At 56.0% G+C, this 18,666-nt stretch overlaps 1 protein-coding gene across 2 annotated transcripts; it reads right to left on the minus strand.

The window, feature by feature from the left end:
* Nucleotides 1–4,072: 4,072 nt before the first annotated feature.
* SRF (serum response factor) lies at nt 4,073–18,666 on the minus strand. 2 transcript variants are annotated; one of them, XM_088053544.1, is made up of 7 exons: nt 18,519–18,666; nt 13,786–14,052; nt 8,541–8,799; nt 6,319–6,438; nt 5,419–5,610; nt 4,805–4,881; nt 4,073–4,542 (listed from the first exon to the last, which is right to left on the minus strand). In XM_088053544.1, the coding sequence occupies exons 1-7, from the start codon at nt 18,555–18,557 to the stop codon at nt 4,447–4,449; spliced, it is 1,050 nt and encodes a 349-aa protein (XP_087909670.1). In that variant the 5' UTR covers nt 18,558–18,666; the 3' UTR covers nt 4,073–4,446. The 2 variants fall into 2 exon arrangements, with proteins under 2 accessions (XP_087909670.1, XP_005534088.2); XM_005534031.3 differs by lacking the exon at nt 18,519–18,666 and adding an exon at nt 15,398–15,832.

Here is an 18,666-nt window from a genome sequence, read left to right on the forward strand (position 1 = left end):
CAGCTGCGCTGGCTCCCGGCAGGTTTGGGGCTCTGAGACTGCCCTGTTCTCAGTGTTGCTGGAGAGCCAGTTGAAGCCAGCTGCACACAAGTTTGGCCTGTTTCCAGCTCCTTTCCAGCTTTGGTGTCACACTGTTCTGAAATGCCCATACCATAAAATCTAAATTCTTACCCTTTGCCCATACTTCCCTTCCTTGGGGTGCAGGTTTCTATCAGTTCGATAAGATTTGTTCTAAATTATAAATAAATATTTAAATCATCACCTAACTGGATGAGACTTTGCTTTCTTATTTGATCCTGGAGCAACTTATATGTGCCCAGTCTAATTTCTACCCTCGGTACTAATGCCATTGTTTTAAGACAATTTCCATGTTTTACAATAGCAATCAGCAATTAACCCAAACAATATAATTACAATTATAGGCTGGATAAAACAGTGCTGTGCTACATCAGTCCGTGGAGACCATCCTCTAAACCTGTGGCACTAATGGTGGATTGTAAATGTTTATGTTTCCAAGCCACACTTTTGATTTCTCCATTAGTACATGTAATCTCTGTTGATGCTATTGATAGTCTCTTTCCAGAATCCCATGGATGCTCTTGAAATCTCTGTTCTCAATTAATGTCATTTTCTTTCCCTACTCACTACCAAGACATCTTGTTTGTGACAAGGAGAGGTTTTCTATGCTACTCACACAGCCTGCTTATGACTTTGCTCTGATGGTCTCCACACGGTGCTTAGTAGGTCATTTATCCTAAAAATAAAGATTGTATCTGTGGTATCTTGCTCCATGGTATTGACACACACACCCCTGTGCACAGGTGATGTGGGACTGCCTGAGCTGAAAGGGTGTTTGTGGTGTTGAAACACACACCTGTCACTTTTAGGTACGGGCCTAAAAGTGAGGCACCTCACCTCCTAACGGGGAAAGAGCCATTTCAGCTGTCTTTTGCTCCTAAGTACTTTCTGTACAATCCTCTCCCCTCCTGAGGTCTTTTCTCCAAACAGCACTTTTATCAGTGCTGAGCTTTCCTCACACTATACTGGTATCTGCTCCAGGACCTGATGCTATGGAGTGGCCAGCATTTTTAGCTGGCATACTCTGGCACCAGCACCCCTTTGGACACTTTACTGAGCCTCCGTATGTCCTTGATCTGGCTTCTAGGCCCCTGCCTGACTTTAAGTAATGTCTCTCCAGATTGGATTTTGAATATTGCCACATCTTCTCATAGAAGTTTTCTGTGGGGAATTTAGGTCTCCCTGCTTCTCCCTATTAACACCTGTGAATTAGAATATTTTTTTTTTAAATTCCCCATTCCTCCTCATTGCTGGGATTTGCTTCTCTTGACACCATGCCCTGTTCACCAAGGAACCTGTTCATCGTTCCAGAGCTTTCAGGAGAGAGAGCCCTCACAGCCCTTCTGTCAGGCACTGGCCCTCTCTGGCCCACACATTAGGCTGAGACTCCAGAGGATAAGTCCAGGTGGTCAGGAACAACCTGTGCAGGAGGTAGTAGGGATGGAGACTTTTGCAAAGGGCCCGTCTTTGCCACAACATGCTCAGATAGCTCCCTATCCTCCTCAGTACACAAGCAGGTGCAGGAATCTGCCCCCGATCCCCATTTGTTGGCCCTAAGGTGTGCGTCGTCCCCTCCCGCAAAGCATGGTCAACATCCCAAATCTGTGCACAAAATGATAACATTTATTGAAAGAGTAAATTTTTTTTTAATACAAAAGAAAGCTCTGTACATAGTACTGTGATTACTTCCACATCCTTCCAGAAACACAACCCTGGAAACTGGAGGGAAAAAAAAAAAATAATCCCACACACACTTATGCGTACACACACGCACACACACACACGCACGCACGCGCACACACACCCCTCAAACCAGTAAAATGAACTAAAATTGTCACCACACAATAAACGCCATTTCATCCCTGATACACAAGTGTTCTTACAAGTCTGCACTTAAATAAAATACACCATTAGCGTTTAACCAGCAGTTGCCTTTGGGGAGCCAGGGAGGGGATGCAGTCAGACACCCTGTAGCAGCAGAGGCTCTCCTGCCATTCTGGCCCAACGGCTCTGCTCCATAGTGCCAGCAGAAGCAAAGCAGAGCAAAGCCAGGCCACAGTGATGTGCTGGGGCAAAGGACAATGCAAACTCTGACCCCACACTTCTCCCTGGATTAACTCCCAGGTACCTACATGGTTTTGGAAGCATCACTGAACAGTTTTCCTACACTGAGCCATGGGACATGGCTCAGCACGCCCACACGCTCTGAGCTGCAGGGTTTGCATCACCTCTTAGAGCAAGAATTCTAAGGGGAGGCAGCATGCAATGTCACCCTCACCAGATGGGCCACCCTACACAAGCCTGTCCCAGGCTGCTAACAGATCAAGGGCTGAAAGACCCTTCTGGGAATTCTTTGCACAAGGAGCTTGGAGCAGACCTGTCCCCATCTGTGCGCTGCAGAACGGCTGTAGATGGGGAACTACAGCCCAGATCATCAGCCAGGGGTTCAGGAGATGCTGCCTGCAAGCAGGGAGAACAGGGCTTAGCCACTGCTGGTCACTCACCACAGGGAGGAATGGGGACGCCCATATCCCTCAGGCAGCCACAGGCAGCACTGCTCCGCACCAAGAGCGGTGACAGTGACAGAACAGCTGTAGGGCCCTGGACCAGAAGTGAACAGGTGATCATCAGAAAACCCAGCCCACCTCTTGCTCCTGGGCACTGCAAACTGCCTGCTTCTGAGGAATGGGTTTACCACTTCCAGAGACCAGCCACTGCTTCACTTGTCTTCTGCCCATTAAGCCCAAAATTATGGGTATGAAGTCCTCGTCACAAGAAAGTAGGAAATAAGCATCCCACTCAGTTCAGCTTGATCCCTGGCACATGCTGGTGGATGGAGAGTGCAGCTTAAACGCTAATGCTGAGGGAACATGTCCAAAGTTACAATACAAACTCAAAAGCAAGGCCCCTTTCCTGCCTCCATGCCCGCCCACCCACCCCTCTCCCATCCCCCTGGTACAAACCCCATTAAAACTGTACAGGAGCCAAACTTTTATTCCTTAAAGAATTACATAAATACTGAGTTTAACACTTAGAAAAATAAAGTAATTTTCTTTTTTTTTCTTTTTTTTTCTTTTTTTTTTTTTTTCTCCAAGGCTTCTTTTGTCTTTAACTTAAAAAAAAAAAAAAAGTTACAGTAGCTGCTTCTTCCCCTAAGGATTCAGCAGCTTCTCTCACTTGCTCACTCTCCCTCCAGGGACAGGGCTAGGTAGCAGAGCCATTCACAGCAACTCCCATGCAGGACCAAGCATGCCCCAGCCCTTCTCCCCCAGCCTTGCTGAGCCTGTACAGGCATCACAGCTGCTCGCCCACAGCCCAGGATGGCCTGCAGGTCACCCTGGTGCTCAGAGGAAGAGCCTGCCACCTGCCCAGCAGCTCTGTGCCCCATGGGCTCTTCCCTTTAACATTTGAGTTGTTTCTCCACCTTGCATCAGACACAGAAATTCAGAAAACGCTGGCTGGAGCTGCAGGGGGATGTAGGAAAGACCCAGCCACGTTCCCCTGGGTGTATGGAGTCCAGAAGCAGTGCGAGGGCTGAGAGTGTGGGGCTGAGCAGAGCACAGGGGCCCTGAGGAACTCTCCAGGGCATCTTTGTGTTCCTGGGCATCTATCGACCACCTCACCTGTGCAAGGGCAGCTGCCGGGGCAGGGCCAGTCAGGCTGAAAATCTGCCAGGCAGCCCAGCGAGGAGGCACTGAGGGCAGAGGGCTCACTGTAGTGCATACGAGGAAGACAGGGCCACGTGCCAGCGGCCGTGCCCTGCCCTCCAGGGAGAGGGCATGCAGGCCCAGAGATGCACATGCAAGCTGGCCCCTCTCTCTCCTGTCCAGGGTCCAGGGTGAGTTGCTGCGGCCAGGACCTGTCACCCCCACAAAGGCACATTGCTGAGGCCAGCAGCACAGCCACAACCCACTCTGCTCCAAGCTGCACCTGCACGATGGCTCCGGGTCTAAGCTGAGCCCCACGCAGAGTAAACACTCATGGGCAAGGTGACTCAGAGCACCCAGAAGGAGCCAGAGCCTCCAGCTGGGAATGGCCTGCAGTATTTATTTACAGTGCAGAGCAATCCTCCCCTCAAGAGACACATTTCTTTGGCTGGCGTGAGACAAGCACAGCTATTGCAGCATCCAAATGCCCCAAGCCCTGCACGGCCCCAGCACGGCTCGACCCCGGGTGGGTCCTGCAGCCCCACGCGCATGCCTGTGTGTGTGGGGGTGGGTGAGTGCGTGTGTGTGTGTGCATGTGTGGATGAAGGAAACGTGAAAAGGCAACAATAAATAACTGGTGCAGTCTGTACGAGAAGGAGTTGCTGCCAGCCCCGACACTGGCATGACAAGCCAGAAACAGAAGGCCGGCAGCAGAGGCCTCTCAGTCACTCTTGGCGCTGTGTGAGGTGTCCAAGTTGACCACCTGCAGCTCCGTCAGGCTGCTGCCACTGCTGCTCTGCTGCCCGATGACAGCCATCTAGAGAGAGAAGGGAGGAGGAACCACTGGGGGACAGCACGCCCTGAGACCGTGTGTGCCAGCACCAGGGGGGCACTGTCCTTCCCGGGCACCAGTCCAAGGAGGACAAGACTCCCTCACCCAAGGGTGGGTAGCACAGACTGCATTCCCAGACCTGAGGGCTGATCCTAGCCAGCCACATCAGCCCAGACACAAAGGATGTGCAGGCAGAAGAAGAGCAAGAATGACCCCTGAACACCTGCAAGTACTACTGTGTACCTACCTGGTGAAGCTGGACAGCTGAGACTGGGATCTGAACCGTGCCTGATGGGGCTGTCAGGAACACTTGGGGGACGCCACCTGCCACAGAGAGAAGCACAAATGACACTGTCCCTTAAGCAGTGCTCCTCCATGGATCCTTTCTCTGAGCTCTGTGGAGCTATTCAAGGACAAAGCTGCCTATTTGCACACATGGAGACATTCCAGAAGAAGGCCACATGCACTAGTTTTCCAAATGCTGGGAGAAGCAGGCATAAGGCCTCAATCCAAGTCTTGCCCGTGTGACTTCATGCTACTCTGCCCTGTCATGCAAGCACTTATCCCCTCCAGAGCCTCCTGTGCTGCCTGCCCCACATGGCCCCCATCCCAGAAACCCTCACCCCTCCTTTTTATCCATCAACACCTCATGCAATCCTTTGCACAAGAGAATGGCAAGACCTGAAAACACACACACACACACACATTGAGCATCGCCCTTTTCAGGCCTTTGTGGAGCCACCAGGACTGCTGTGAAGAAAACCCTCTGCGATTATCAATACAGCATAAACACACACGGGACAAGAAAAACCAGGGTGTCAGTGCCCTCTCAGGGAGCACTGACCTGGACAGCTGCCTTACCCTGATCCTGGACCTGGCCATGGGACACCTGCATCGCTGAGGGCGCCTGTGGGAAAGCGTTGAGCACCGCGAGCCCGCCGTCGGCCAGGCCGGAGGTGGGCGCGTACATCACCGCGTGCGGGCTGGGGTACATCATGTGGCCGCCCACGGTGGTTGGCACAGACGACGTCATGATGGTCGCTGGGAGGGTCACTGCCACCAGGACAGACCACACGTGAGCACACAAAAGGAACCTGCCACGCTCACCTGCCTGCTCAGCACCTCCACCCCAGCCACCCCGGGCACGCTGTGCTGAAGCTCGGTGCATTGAGATACCCATCTTTGTCTTCCAAGCCCTCGGACAAAAGCCCCAGAGATCAAGCAGGAGAGCTTAAACCTCTCCTTTCATGAGTATGAAGGGGCAGGAAGACAGGTAGCCAAATATCCCAGGACTAAATTCAACTTGTATCTTAATTCCCTGATGAAACTTTAATAGAGCTGTTGAACTAGATTCAGCCTGCATCCAGGCACCTGAACTCAGATTTTGCTGACAAAGAGATGTCTTCTGCATAGACAGCCAAAGTCCCAAGCAGATGTGAGCCAATGCCTTGTGCTAAAGGCAATGCTGGCCCACTAAGAAACCCCCTGAGAACTGAGCAACCTGTTCCCAGCTCCATGCTGAAAGTGAGAGCAGATGATGTAGCTGGAGAGGCTCTGAAAGGTTCCCTATGCCCAGTGTAGGATACAGTGTAAAACAGGATCTGGCAACAGGGATCAACAAGCCTGGGAAACTGCCAGAAAGCTTTGGATAGAGTTGGCCTGAAGAAGGAAACTGGCCAGGGAGCAGGCATGGGGCCTGTTGGTGTGGGTTGTTTCCAGCAGTGGTTAGGAGGGCAGACAGAAGGTGGTTATTACCAATACCTGTTCCGCTGGAAGAGGTCTGGGTAAGGTCAGTGCTGCTGTCACTAGAGGGAGACGTTTGCTGGGGTGCCTGGTGCACCTGGATTGCCTGGACTGGAACCTGCTGAGCCATGGTACCACCTGGGGAGAGAGAGGAGCCTGTGAGCCTGTGGCTCCACAGGGATACAGGCACTCTGGGCCATGTGAAAGCCTCCCAGGTCCTTCTCTGGCTGCACACAGCTCCACAGCACCGCTCTGTGGTGCGCTGGGGGAGGCTACACAGAAGCAGCGTGTGGCAGTAAACCAGAGACCAAAACCTCCTCTTTCCTGGCAAGTGGGCCAGGAAGGGGTTAAGTGGCCTACAAAGCTCGAAGAGTGAGAAAAGGCCACAACAACAGCTTTTGCCCAACTCCCAGCCATGGTTCAGGAACATCCAGGCTCCTCCTTGCCATTCCTGGTTCCACCAAGACACAGAATAGATGTTGGGAGGAGAGAGCCCAGCCTTTCCTCCCCAGTGAGGAGCCAGCTCTGCAAGGATCACCTTGCTGCACCAAGTGGAACCACAAGAGGCCAAATGCCCACACCAGCTGGGCTCTGCTGTTTTCACAACCTGAAGCTCAGCTCCATCCTGCATGGGGCACTCAGGATGCAGGTCTCACCCTGCTTGCGACCTTAAGGACGTTACAGTGCTCTACAGAGGGATGAGAGAACAGCTGGTCTCAAGGTGCACATCCCAGAGCTGCAGGCCACACAGCCTCTGTCCCAGACCACTCCCTGCAAGGCACCTCAGATCCAGAAACACAGCTCAGCACAGAATGGTCTCCTAAGGCTGAGGTCCTGCCTCCAGAGGGAAGAGCAAGGGATGCCAGAGAGCAAGAATCACTGGCCAGCTTGCTCAGACTGGGCATTTTCCCACACATCACACCCCAGAGACACACATCAGCTGTTCTCCTATCTCTTCCAGATCACAAGGGAAATCCAGTTCCCTTGAATGGGAGCCTGCTGTCTGCCCAGGCCTCCAGGAGCCTTAAGCATTCCAAGAAAGCACAGAAATTATCAGTCATGGACTTAGGCACAAAGAGGAAAGACACGAGAAATACTGTGTCACTCAGTGCTGGTCCTCAGATGACGGATGCCATTGCAAAGGAGAGCCCTACTCTGAAACTCCATCCAGGAACATGTCCAGCCCCAGAACAAACACCTGGAGAGCCTTAACTCAGAACAAGAAGAAATTCCTACAAAGGACAGTGCACACAAGGCAGCAGAGCAGCACCATTACTCTGCTCTGGGTCTCCCCTAAGGCATCCTCTGCACTGTGGTTCAATGGCTGACTGCAGATCCAAACACAGAAACAAGGGCAGCTGCTCAGAGCCAAATGCCAGCACTCAATAAACAATCACTGGGCACCTGAGCCCCTGTGCTATCCCCCTCCAGCAGCTCCAGCAGCACAGTTCATCCTCAGCACAGCTGCACTAGGGACCTGTCTCTGCTGCACTTGTTAGCCACAAGCCAAGCCCTGGGGCATGAGACTGAAAATCCGCTGCTTCTCTTGGTCTACATCCCCAGGATGCTGCTCCTGCCTATGCAAAGCATTTTCTGCCCTGCCTTCCCATCTCTCCCCAGCAGCCACAGCCAGGGTTCCCTGTGCTCTGCCTCCTCTGTGCTCCCACAGTCAGGGGTCAGCTCTGTGGCCCAGGACTCCACAGACAGCTCCATTCCTCCATCTCTTGCAAGAGGAGGAGAAGCGAGTGCTGATCTGTCAGTGACACCATCTGCCCTCCAGCTCTGGCAGGGAAGTGGAAGACTGTCTGCTGTGCCTGCTGCAGCTGTCCAGCTGTACCTGTGACCAGCTGGTCCTGCTGGCTGGAAAGAGCCAGGGAGTGTGGCTGTAACTGAGTGAGAGGAATGGTAGGGGTCCCCAGAGAAAGGGAAGCACCTGCTGAATGGAGAGAGAAAGGCTCCTTTCACTCCCTCCAGGCTTCTCAGTGCTGCCCTAGGGTCCCAGCTCAGCTCCCTGCCACCTGCCAGCAGCAGGGCCAGCTGGTGGCACTCTAAAGAAACAGTCACTACACGACCCTGCTCCAGCCACTGGCCTGGCTGGGTTTGAGCACAGAATCACAGCTGGGCTCACCTTACAGCAGCTTCCCTTCTGCCACTAGGTCTCCTCTCCCCTGGAGAGAACAGCAACACACCCCAGGTGCAGAGATGGATGGATGCAGTCCTCGGTCCCTAAAGGCACTGACCTGACATGAAGGTGAAGCCAGTGGGTATCGGCATGAGGCCCCCAGACGTCACTGCACTGGCTCCAGTAGTCTTCAGCACTGTCCCGTTGGCACTGGTGACGGCATTGGGGCTGATGCTGGCAGACACTGGCGCCAGGTAATTGGTGATGGGGAATGACGGGCCACTGCTGACCTGCATGGAGGTCGAGGTGGTCGGGGCTGTCTGGATGGACGTTGTTCCCGGCAGGTTGGTGACAGTGAACGCGGGTTTCAGGGCGTCCTGTAAAAGGAGAGATTGTGACAGCTCGGACCAGCCCATGAGACATCTGCCCATGAGACCAAACCAGGCTCTGTAGGTTGCATCCCCTTGCCAAACCATACCCCCCACAGCCTGCTGCCAGCACATGGAGCAGAGCCAGGGGAGCAGAAAAGAGTTGCTTGCACAAACATGAGGAGAGCTGAAGAGAGCTCTGAATAAACTTTGGATGTAGGCCCAGGGCCACAGAGGTCCCCTGAGAGCCTTCCCTACAACACACCAGGGGACAAAGCAACCATTCCACTCCCCAGGAGTCCCCAAAATGCCTAAGAAGAGAATGGCCTCTTTTTGGCACACACCAGGCAAAAGCAGCGCTTGCAGGGACAAACAGAAAGGCATAGAGTCTCCTGTCAGGAACACGCACCACTTCCCTTAAGGCAGGAAACAGATGACCAAGAACAAGCTGAGAAGTGGCTCTTAAAGGCAGCTCTACACTGCAAGTGACAGGGGAGAGGTGACTAAAGGCAAACCTGGACACTAGGGAGGCACAAACCAGCCCTGACAGCAGCTTTGGCAGGCCCTGGGGAATGCCTCCACACATCTCCTGAAGCAGAGGCCAGGAGAACCTGACCGTAGGAAGCACCTATTTGCCAATCCACTGGCAGGAGATGGGCATGAAGCAAATGCTTCCAAAGGACCCCACGTGTTCACTACAGCCAGCACGGTCCTGCAAGGAGCGTCAGGGCTCTGTGGCTATCCAAGGATGGCATCGCCAGAGGAGCTGAGCACCAGGAAAATGGCTCTGTGCTGGGCCAACACTGGCCTGAGAGACTGGCATCCCAGGTCTGGGAACAAGGGAGGAATGTGTGTGCCAAGCTGCAGTAATACATTAGTTTCCACAGCCACAAAGCATGTGGCTGGATGTACCTTGGATCTGCAGGAACCAAGCCCAGCATGATTCCTGCTGCCTCTGGCAGTCACACGTCACCTAACGTGCCTCCATTCCCCAAATCCCCTTTGGAATACACCCAAAGTGCCCATGAGTCCTCTCCTGCCCTGCTTATCTGGCCAAGAGCACACTGAGAAGCACTGCTTCACAGGAGCCCATGTCACAGACCACAGGCGACCTGCTGTCCCATGCCCTGACACAGCTGCCAGCACGCCTGGGAAGAGTTAAGGCTGCCACACTCCCACCCCTCCCACTGCAGCTGGTGGGCCCAGCTCTCCCACGTGCTAAGCCTTGTTCCCAGCTTGTCAAGCTGCCAGGAGCAAGGAATTCACAGCTCAACGAACAGCTAAAAAAGGGAAGGCAGCCCATTTTGGACAGGGGGATCCAATCCCAGGCACTCAGTCGTGCCCCAGGGCCCAGGGAGAGAGGAGAGCAACACCCCTCTCCCTTGGCACTGCAGACCCTGAAGTCCAAATTAGAAGAGGCACGTGATAACAGAGCAAAGCCCAGCAGAGGCACTTTCCATTAGCTCAACCACAAACTCCTGCCATCCCACATGGGACATGGGAGACTGTGGGCACCCTCCCCACGTGGGTGACAGGGCAGAGCTCTCCCTGTCCAGCCCACTAGGGAGCCAGAGCAGAGTTGGGCAAGTACAGGTGCTGCTCCCAGTTGGAAAAGCCAGGGCTCCTCATCCTCAGCAACAGCTCTAAAGTAGTATACCCATGAGATATAACCCCCAACCAGCCAAGGCACTTAGCACCCAGTCATACTCCATACTCCCAGGCCTGGAGAAGGCATCCCAGAAAGTTCACAGCACTCTACTCAGGGAAAGTCTCAGGGCTCCCCAGAATGACAAGGGCAAATCTCAGTACAAAATAAAGGTGCTTGGGAGAGATGCTGTGGCAACAGACTTGAATCACAACCAGCCCATCTCTGCCCTCCCTATTCTGACGTGGTTGAGACTCGGATTCCTCTCATCCTTATTGTACTTCCCTTGGACTGCAGCAACAGCTCCCAATACAGAAAGAGAGCTGTGAGACTTTGGGATTGGACACCCAGTGCCATCTCCTCATAACTGTCTGGGATGCCTCAGTGATCCCCTGGGCACCTTGGATCTTCCCAGCACCCTTGCAAAGCCCAGAGCATATGCATGAGGCAAGTCACGGGTCACTTCAGCAGACATCACCCAAGGGGCTGGGGACAAACCCTGAGGCAGACAGCAGCCCTGAAAGCTCTTCTCTTCCTGATCCAGCTGCACATCCATTCCAGCTCAGTGCAAACCTCAGTGTCTGTGGAAGCAGCACAGCAGCAGGTGTCTGCCCAGACCCACACCACTGCTTTGCAGCATGAGTGGGTCACAGGGCACAGACCAGGCCAGCAATCCCACTCCACAGCTTTTAGGGTTTGCCTGAGGCATGCTGTTCAGCACGGCCCAGGCCCCCTAGACAGAATTATTACACAGGTGTAGCAGACAACAGGCCTTGGAGGTATACAGGAAATCCCAATCTGGTCTCTAACACCTGGTCTGCATTCCAGATGTGGCAGAAAGTCCCACATTTTCCTGTTCCAGAGAGATGACCAGATCAGGGCTACTCCCATGCTCTCACCCCAGTCTAGAGCCCCTGAACTCCCTCCAAAATATCCCTTCCCACACAAGCACACCCAGGAGACTGCACACAGGCAGTGTCCTTTGGGGCCTGCAAAAGATGAGAGAGGTATCATCATCATCATCAGGACTGTCTCAAAAATACAGCAAACAGAAATCCCAGCACCACAGCAGGGTGTTTGGGTCTGGCACAGCAGGATTTCAGAGCTGCTGCTGGTGTAGCACAGAGGAATAACTAGCAGGCTGCTGACTGCAGGTGACAGCCTGGCTGCATTGTCTTCCCACTCCACTGCAGCACTGAACACAAGCAGGTTTTGTCCATACAGAAAAGCGTTCACACAGGAAGGCCAGGGAGTCTTTTGGAGCATCCCATGTGGCTGGACCTGACAGTCGAGGCACTGAATCTCCTGCCACCTCCTGCAGTGAGGCACCTGTAGCCCAGCCTTGTGCATCACCCACCCTATAGCAAGCACCAGCCACGCAGCATGGCCCATCCACAGGCTCTTTTCATCCTCAGAAGACTTTTTGGTCTATCTGAATTGAGCTGGTCTCTGCCCAAGCACCAACCAGGCTTCCAGGCCTGCAGAAGGCACAAGAGGACAGCTCCTGTCACCAGCCCCAGGGCTTACCATGACAGGAACTCTCAGCCAGCCAGGGTGGATTTAGTCAGAATGTCAAGCAGAAGACAGGGCCATAGGGTTCCCCCAGCCTCTCATCAAATGCTGGCTTTGATGAGCCACAAAGCACCCCACACTAAGCATTAGCACTGGGATGGAGCTTTCAGGGTTGCATCAGACAGTGAGAATACAGAAGTTGTGTTAAGAAGGTCTCTGCAGAGTAACTGCACCCCAAGGGCACAGTTCCCTTGGGGCCAACTAGCAGTACTTCCTGGAAGAGTACAAAAGGATATGATGTGGACAAGTCTCATGCCAGGGACAGGTAATTTGTCTTATTACGAAATGCCCACAGGACTTGCCTTTTCATCCAGGAGAAGCCCAGGAGGCACATGTCCTTACAAACACAGGCTGCATAAGGGAGAGATTGCTGGTGTTAAAAGGCTTCTTTGCCTACTGGATAGGGCTGGCACAGCTTACACTAGCACCCAGAGGCACCCAGGGAAGACATGCCAGACTGAGACAGCCAGGACTGCTGCTGGGATCCCATCAGCAGGAACCACTCTCAGGGACTCTTAAGGGCTACAGCACACAGATCCCAGCCACACTTTGGTCCTCCACAGCTCCTCTGCCAGCAGGGATGTCTGGGGCTGCTGATGTTTCTCAGGGCTCAGCAGGAACAAGCTTTTGCTTGGTGCAGCACTGCACATGTGTGGGGAAGTGGACATTGAGGAATAGGGGGTAGCCAGCATCATTGTTACCAGAGCTGTTGTGCTGTCACAGCATAAAAACAGGCAGACGAATACCCCTGCAGCCCCAGACGTGTTGGGCACATCTCACGGCTGCACTCACTACCTTTGCAATTACACCACAGAGGTCTCCAAGTTCTGTCTGCTTAATGTCTAGAGGCTACTGCGTGGCAAGGATGTTATGGCTTGAGCACGGACAGCTGGAGAGCTCCTATGGAAGAACACTTTTGCAGCAAGTCTGGTACCCATGACACGAGCACAGGTACAGCAGGGCTGTTCTAGTTCCCAGCACCGAGCAGAACTGCACACGGGCCTGGGAAGCTGTGGCAGAGCCCCAAATTCAGCATGACATCCCAGTCTTGCATCACAAATTTCCCTGCCTCCCATCTCCAAGCACCTGTGGATCTGAGCACCAGCCTACAAAGGAAGCAGCAGGGATGTGGGACACAGCTCAGAGGAACAGCGCCAGGGAGTGCAGGGATAAGACAGGGCTCTGCCCAACTCTGCACCCACAGCCAGGCCACCCTGGGCAAAAGGCCACAAGTAACACGGGCGGGCAAGGGCCAGCGTCTGCAGGGACAACAGGCAGGGAGCAGAAATGGTCTGTCCAGCCAAATGTTTCCATTCCTCATGTCCTCCCTGCCCCCTTCCAAAACAGCACCAAAGCAAGAGACAGCTGCAGCTTATAAGGAATGTGAGGGGCCCTGCCAGGGACTCTGGCGAGGGAAACCAGGCCTTATAAGGCCATGGAGGCAGAATCAAATTTTTATCAATGAGTGTGAGAGCATGGAGACGCCTGGGGAGAGATAACAGTGCTGAAAGCTGGCCAGGGGGGTGGGCTGGGCCAGTGGGGAGCCACGCTGCAAGGGCCAGGACCAGGATACCTGCCACCCGCTTCCCTCCCTCCTTCAATCACCGCTACTATCAGCCAAAGAGCCAGCCAGCCCCGAGGTGACATGACACAAGCTCGCTGCAGTCGCAGCGAAAGGGGACTCATCCTCAGCCCCCAGCGCTGCTATTTAAAGAGAGCTGGGGATGATCAGGGCTCCCAGCACAGCCCACGGCTCCCTGGGTGCCCAGGAACATTACCTTGGTCTCCCCGCTGCTGTCCGACTCGGACACCTGGTAGGTGAGGTCCGTCTCCTCAAAACCAGTGGCACTCATGCGCTGGTCAGTGGTGGGGTCCGAGCGTGGGGGCGAGTCCGGGGAATTGAGGCATGTTTGGATCAACGCCTTCCCCGTCTCACTGGTGATCATGGGCTGCAGCTTCCGTGTGGCAAACGTGTACACATGGCCCGTCTCGCTGGCCACCAACAGCAGGACTTGAGTGCCAGTCAGTGTGGAGAGCTCATAGGCCTGCCAGCAGGACAAGGGAAGAACAGGGAGTCACAGGTGACAGGGACAACACACAGTGCAGGATGAGAGTCCCTGCATGTCATCACGTTCCCAGAATGGCTTTCCTTCTCTTCACACCAGGTTCAGCTCCCTGCCACCCCAAAGGAGCTGTGGCCTCTAAAACCAACCCAAGACTGGCTCCCTACAGGTTGAGCTGCCCCATGCTGTGTTCCCATCCCCTTCAGCACACCCTTAGGGGATGTGCCTGCCAAGAGGCCATGGGTGGAGTGGTCCTCTCAGCACAGTAGTCTGAGAACATGGGGACACGGGATTGTCTCCGTTCTGGAAATCCCACTGGCTTCTCCAGACACGTCTGGATGCCTCCCTCACCTCACCTCTCAGTGATGTTACTTGGCACAAGTCTCTGCTACCTCATTCCCCTCAACAACACCCCATCCCAGGCTCTGACCCAGATTTCTCTCTCAGACTTTAGACTTCTGAGCACAGCTGCACCCCTGCAACAAGGCCATCATGCCCCAGGTGAAGAATACCTGTGGACTAGGAATTGCACTCTTCATAGGCCATCACTCCACACACAGTGGTCACACACAAGCTTCTACAGACAGGATGGCCTCATTCTATGTTCCGTGGTGCCGTACATCCAGGATGTGCCCAGCAGTACCTCACATCCATTCCCACCTTCCCCGGGTGCACGACGCCCAGCTGAGCTGGGATGCAGCACTACCCCGTTGTTCAGAAGATGCTGTGCGCACCACTAGGGATGCAGATCAGCCAGCAACACCCAAAAGCCCCCAAGTTTCTAATCTGTCTTTGCACACCAGAAACCATGGATTGCACTCTGGACCGGCCGAGACGTGGCGTTGGTCCCGTCCGCGGCCGGAGCAGCCAGTCCTACCGTGCCCTCGGTGGGGCAGGGCAGTCCAGATGTGCCATCAAACACTCGGTGTTTTGGTGGCGGCTCACAGCCAGGGGCGCCGAGGGCACCGGTCAGCTCCGGCCCGGGGCTGGACGCTACACCGGGATGGGCCTCCCCGGGCACATCACACGCCAGGCGACAGCCAAGTACACCGGCAACCCCCGGCCCCGGGGGCTCCCGCTCCCGGCCGCCCAGTTCCCGGCCCGCAGCTCCGCCGGGGGCTCCCGCGCAGCCCCCCGGAAGGGGCTGGTGCCGGGCCGCCCCGCCCGCGGCACGGGGAAGCCGCCGCCGTTTCCGGGCACGGCCCGCCGGCCTGCTCCGCGCTCGGACCGGGCCGGGACTCCCACGGACAGGTGGGTGCCGGCCGACATCCCCGCCCGGGCCGGGCCGGGCCGCCCCCCCGCACCGGCCGGACTCGCGGGGCCGCACCTTCTTCATGATGCCGGTCTTCCTCTTGCTGAAGGTGGTGTAGCGCCGCAGCTTGTTGTCGATGAACTCCATCTTGATCTTCACCCGGCCCCGCGTCTTCTTCCCGGGCTTGGCGCCGCTCACGGCCCCGCCGCCCCCGCCGCCGCTGTAGGCGGCCGCCGCCGCCGCTCCCCCCGCGCGCCCCGCCGCCCCCGCCGCCTCGGCCAGGCCACGCTTCACGCCGCGCCGCTCGCCGCCCAGCTCCTCCTCCTCGGCCGACTCCGAGTCGCCCTCGCTGCCGCTGTACAGCGCCTCCCGCTTCAGGCGGCCCCCGGACACCCCCGCCGCCGCCCCGCCGCCGTTCGCCCCACGCGGCACCGGCGACCGGCCCAGCCCCGAGCCGCGGGCCAGCGCGGCGGCGGCGCCGTTCCCGGCCCCGGCCTGGCTCGGCAACATCGCGGCGGCGAGCGCGGGTCGGGTCGGGTCGGGCCGGGTCAGGCCGGCCCCGCCATGTCCCCGCCGCGCTCCGCGCTCACGGCCCCGCTCCGCCGCCGCCCCCGCCGCGCCGCGCCGCCCCCATATAAAGCGATACAATGTTGCCTTTTATGGCGAAGGCGCTCCTTATATGGGGCGAGACGGCGCCCCGTCGGGAGGCGCCACCCCATTGGCTGGCGGCCGCCGAACGCCGGCGCCCATTGGCCGCCGGTTGGCGTTTGATTTGCATACGGCCGGGCCGCGCTCGCGTCACGCCCGGGTTGGAACACGCAGGACGGCTCTTAAAGGGACAGCGCTGCCGGCCGGGGCAGCGGCGCGCTCGGCCCGGGGGGTGCGGCGGGGCGGCGACGGAACGGGGGCTGCGAACGAGCGCTGGGACTGCCCCGCTGCCAGCACCGCCTCGGCCCCCCTTCCCACCGCCAGCTCCAGGCACGCGGGTCCTCGTAAGGGACACACCACGTGGCTCAAAGATTGCTGCCTCGCCATCCTCAGGATCCGGCCAGGAGCGGCTCCGCGCCGCCGCGCCTGGATCCCGGCGATGCCGCCAGCTGTTGCTGCAGGCAAGCCCGCAGCCCGGCTGTTGTCACAGCCTGCGAGGGACAGCGCGCCGTCCGTGCGGCTCCGGTGTCTGCAGAGGCACTGAGAGGGTGCGGGGGCCGCTCGGGGTGTGCGGGGCACAGGAGTGAAGCAGATATGTCCGAAACACACATTGCTGAAGCACAGGCCGAGCTCTACCTAGTAGAGGAAAAGTAGGAAAAAGATCTCCCATGTAACAGGATGGGCCGCAGCTACCTTCAAACCCACAGAGGGTGAGGTTGTGGTTCTCTATCACGGCCACCCATGGGTGGGACAGAGCAGCTGTACAGGTGGGAAGGGGCTGCTCAGCCCCTGATTCTGCACATCAGATGGCTCCAAGCACTTGGCACAGGTCACATCCTCCGTGCAGCTGTGGCCCAGGACCTCCACAGCAGAGGGACGGCCCGCACAGGACACCTGTGTGCAAGGCACGCTGCGCGGGGCACAGCAAAGGTGCGAGAGGGACAGCACGGCCCCAGAGCTCAAAGCTGTGAGGACACACAGAGAACTCTTAGTTGAGAAAAGCGATCTCCCATACCCTGTCCTACAAACAGAAACTGCAACCCAGGGCAAGACCTCACCTCTGGCAGCAGCGGTCCCGCCACAGACCCATTTTGTCTCCCGGGCACCCCACGGAGGGTTCTGCAGCTGGCACCAGCTCTTTCCATATCTGCCTCATCACTCAGAGGACACGCACGCCCTCACAGCTGTCCCCCACAGCCCAGGGCCAACCTCCTACAGAGCAAGGGAGTAACTGCAAACCCCAACACCCCCCTCACTGCCACCACCGCCTCCCCCTCCTCCCGCCAGCCATGCTCCTCCAGTGAGCACACATGCCATTTATAGCTCCCAGCAGGGCTGCTGGAACTCACATGCCTCCCATCACATGCCCTGGCCGCCCTCCCTTCAAGCTGAGCACAAACTACACCTGGCACAGGTGAGACCGAGGCCTCGCTGTGTCCTGCCAGGCTGGGAAAGGGTCGGCAGGACCCTCTGCCTGGCTGGAGACACCAGTTAGGGTGGGAACAATGCACACACGGATCTGATAGCCAGAGCCAGGGTGGTCTGCCTGCTTAGCACGAGCGTGCAGTCACTGCAGGTACCAGGATCTGGTTTTCTCCTGCTCATGGAACAGCTACACACTACTTTCCTCCTTCTCCTCCCTGAGCCATCCAACTGCTTTTGCTCCCCAAGCTGCAAGAGTGTCTACACAGGCAAGAAGTGACACCTGGCTCATTCCTTCTGCTGCAGTCCTTTCTTTCCCAAGCCTCATCCTGTGGATGCTTTCCAAGATGCCTGTCCTGCTTGTGCTGTGAACAGACCCAGAGTTTCAGCCTGCCCCAGCTTCCTGGGATGCGAATCTCTCCCCAAGGCAGTCAGACCCACGCTGGAGAGCCAAGCCCTGTCCCCAAACCACCATCACCCACAGAATACAAGTTACCAGCAGGTCCTCCCTTAACCAAACCAGCAGCCACTGATAACTGAAAGCAGCTTAAAGCAAGTTTCCAGCTTCCAAGGATTTTCTCATTTACAACCCCACATCATAAAATTCCCATTTTGAGCTCTGTTCTTACACAGCTTTAGGGCACAGCACTTGACACTATGCCTTAAAAGCCTCTTGCCTGATTTCCCCCAAAGTTCCCTCCAGATAAGCTGCCTGACCGCTCCATGGGAGCAGGGACCCTGCTGCCAGCATGACCCCAGCCCTCTACATCCCCTTTTCAATCCTCCTCTAGGTCACTGCAACAAGTGCTTCTTTACCCTTTTCCAGCTCTCCATCCATATTGCAGCTGGGTGCTGGGGTTGTGATGGTTTCCATCCTGTTCCTGATCTTCCTACTGTTGATTCTGCAGCTGCTTTTTCTGACTGCTGCTGAACACAGCTGCTCTTTTTTTAACAGCCAGATCTCTTCTATGAGTGGTAACTACAACAGAAGTACTGTTGCATATGCAAAACTAGGTTCTAGCCTTTCTTAATATGATTTTTTTTTGTCAAGAGACAGGTGCAGGAATGGGGCTGCTCCCTGAGGGGTGACCCCATATCCTCAGGAACAGACATAAACCCACAGTACCTGAGCAGAGCAGCGACAGGTGTTGGTATCAGGGGCCATCCACAGAGCAAGCCATGGACTAAATCCAGCATCCACTTGGTCGTGAGATAGAGCCAAAATCCTGACCGGATAATAAGGCTACCATATATGCCTAGAAGACAGGGCTAGA

This window comes from Pseudopodoces humilis, chromosome 3 (assembly GCF_049639895.1).
Source record: "Pseudopodoces humilis isolate 2021_Gansu_Grassland_sample_001 chromosome 3, ASM4963989v1, whole genome shotgun sequence".
NCBI classification, from domain to species: Eukaryota; Metazoa; Chordata; class Aves; order Passeriformes; family Paridae; genus Pseudopodoces; species Pseudopodoces humilis.

Excerpts from the sequence above, each read along its gene's own strand:
- SRF (XM_005534031.3), bottom strand. The coding sequence starts at position 15,832 with ATGTTGCCGAGCCAGGCCGGGGCCGGGAACGGCGCCGCCGCCGCGCTG. Across the intron at positions 5,611-6,318 it reads GACCTCTTCCAGCGGAACAG|TGACCCTCCCAGCGACCATC; the intron begins GTATTGGTAATA and ends TCCTGGTGGCAG. Across the intron at positions 4,882-5,418 it reads TGGCCAGGTCCAGGATCAGG|GTGGCGTCCCCCAAGTGTTC; the intron begins GTAAGGCAGCTG and ends TCTCTGTGGCAG.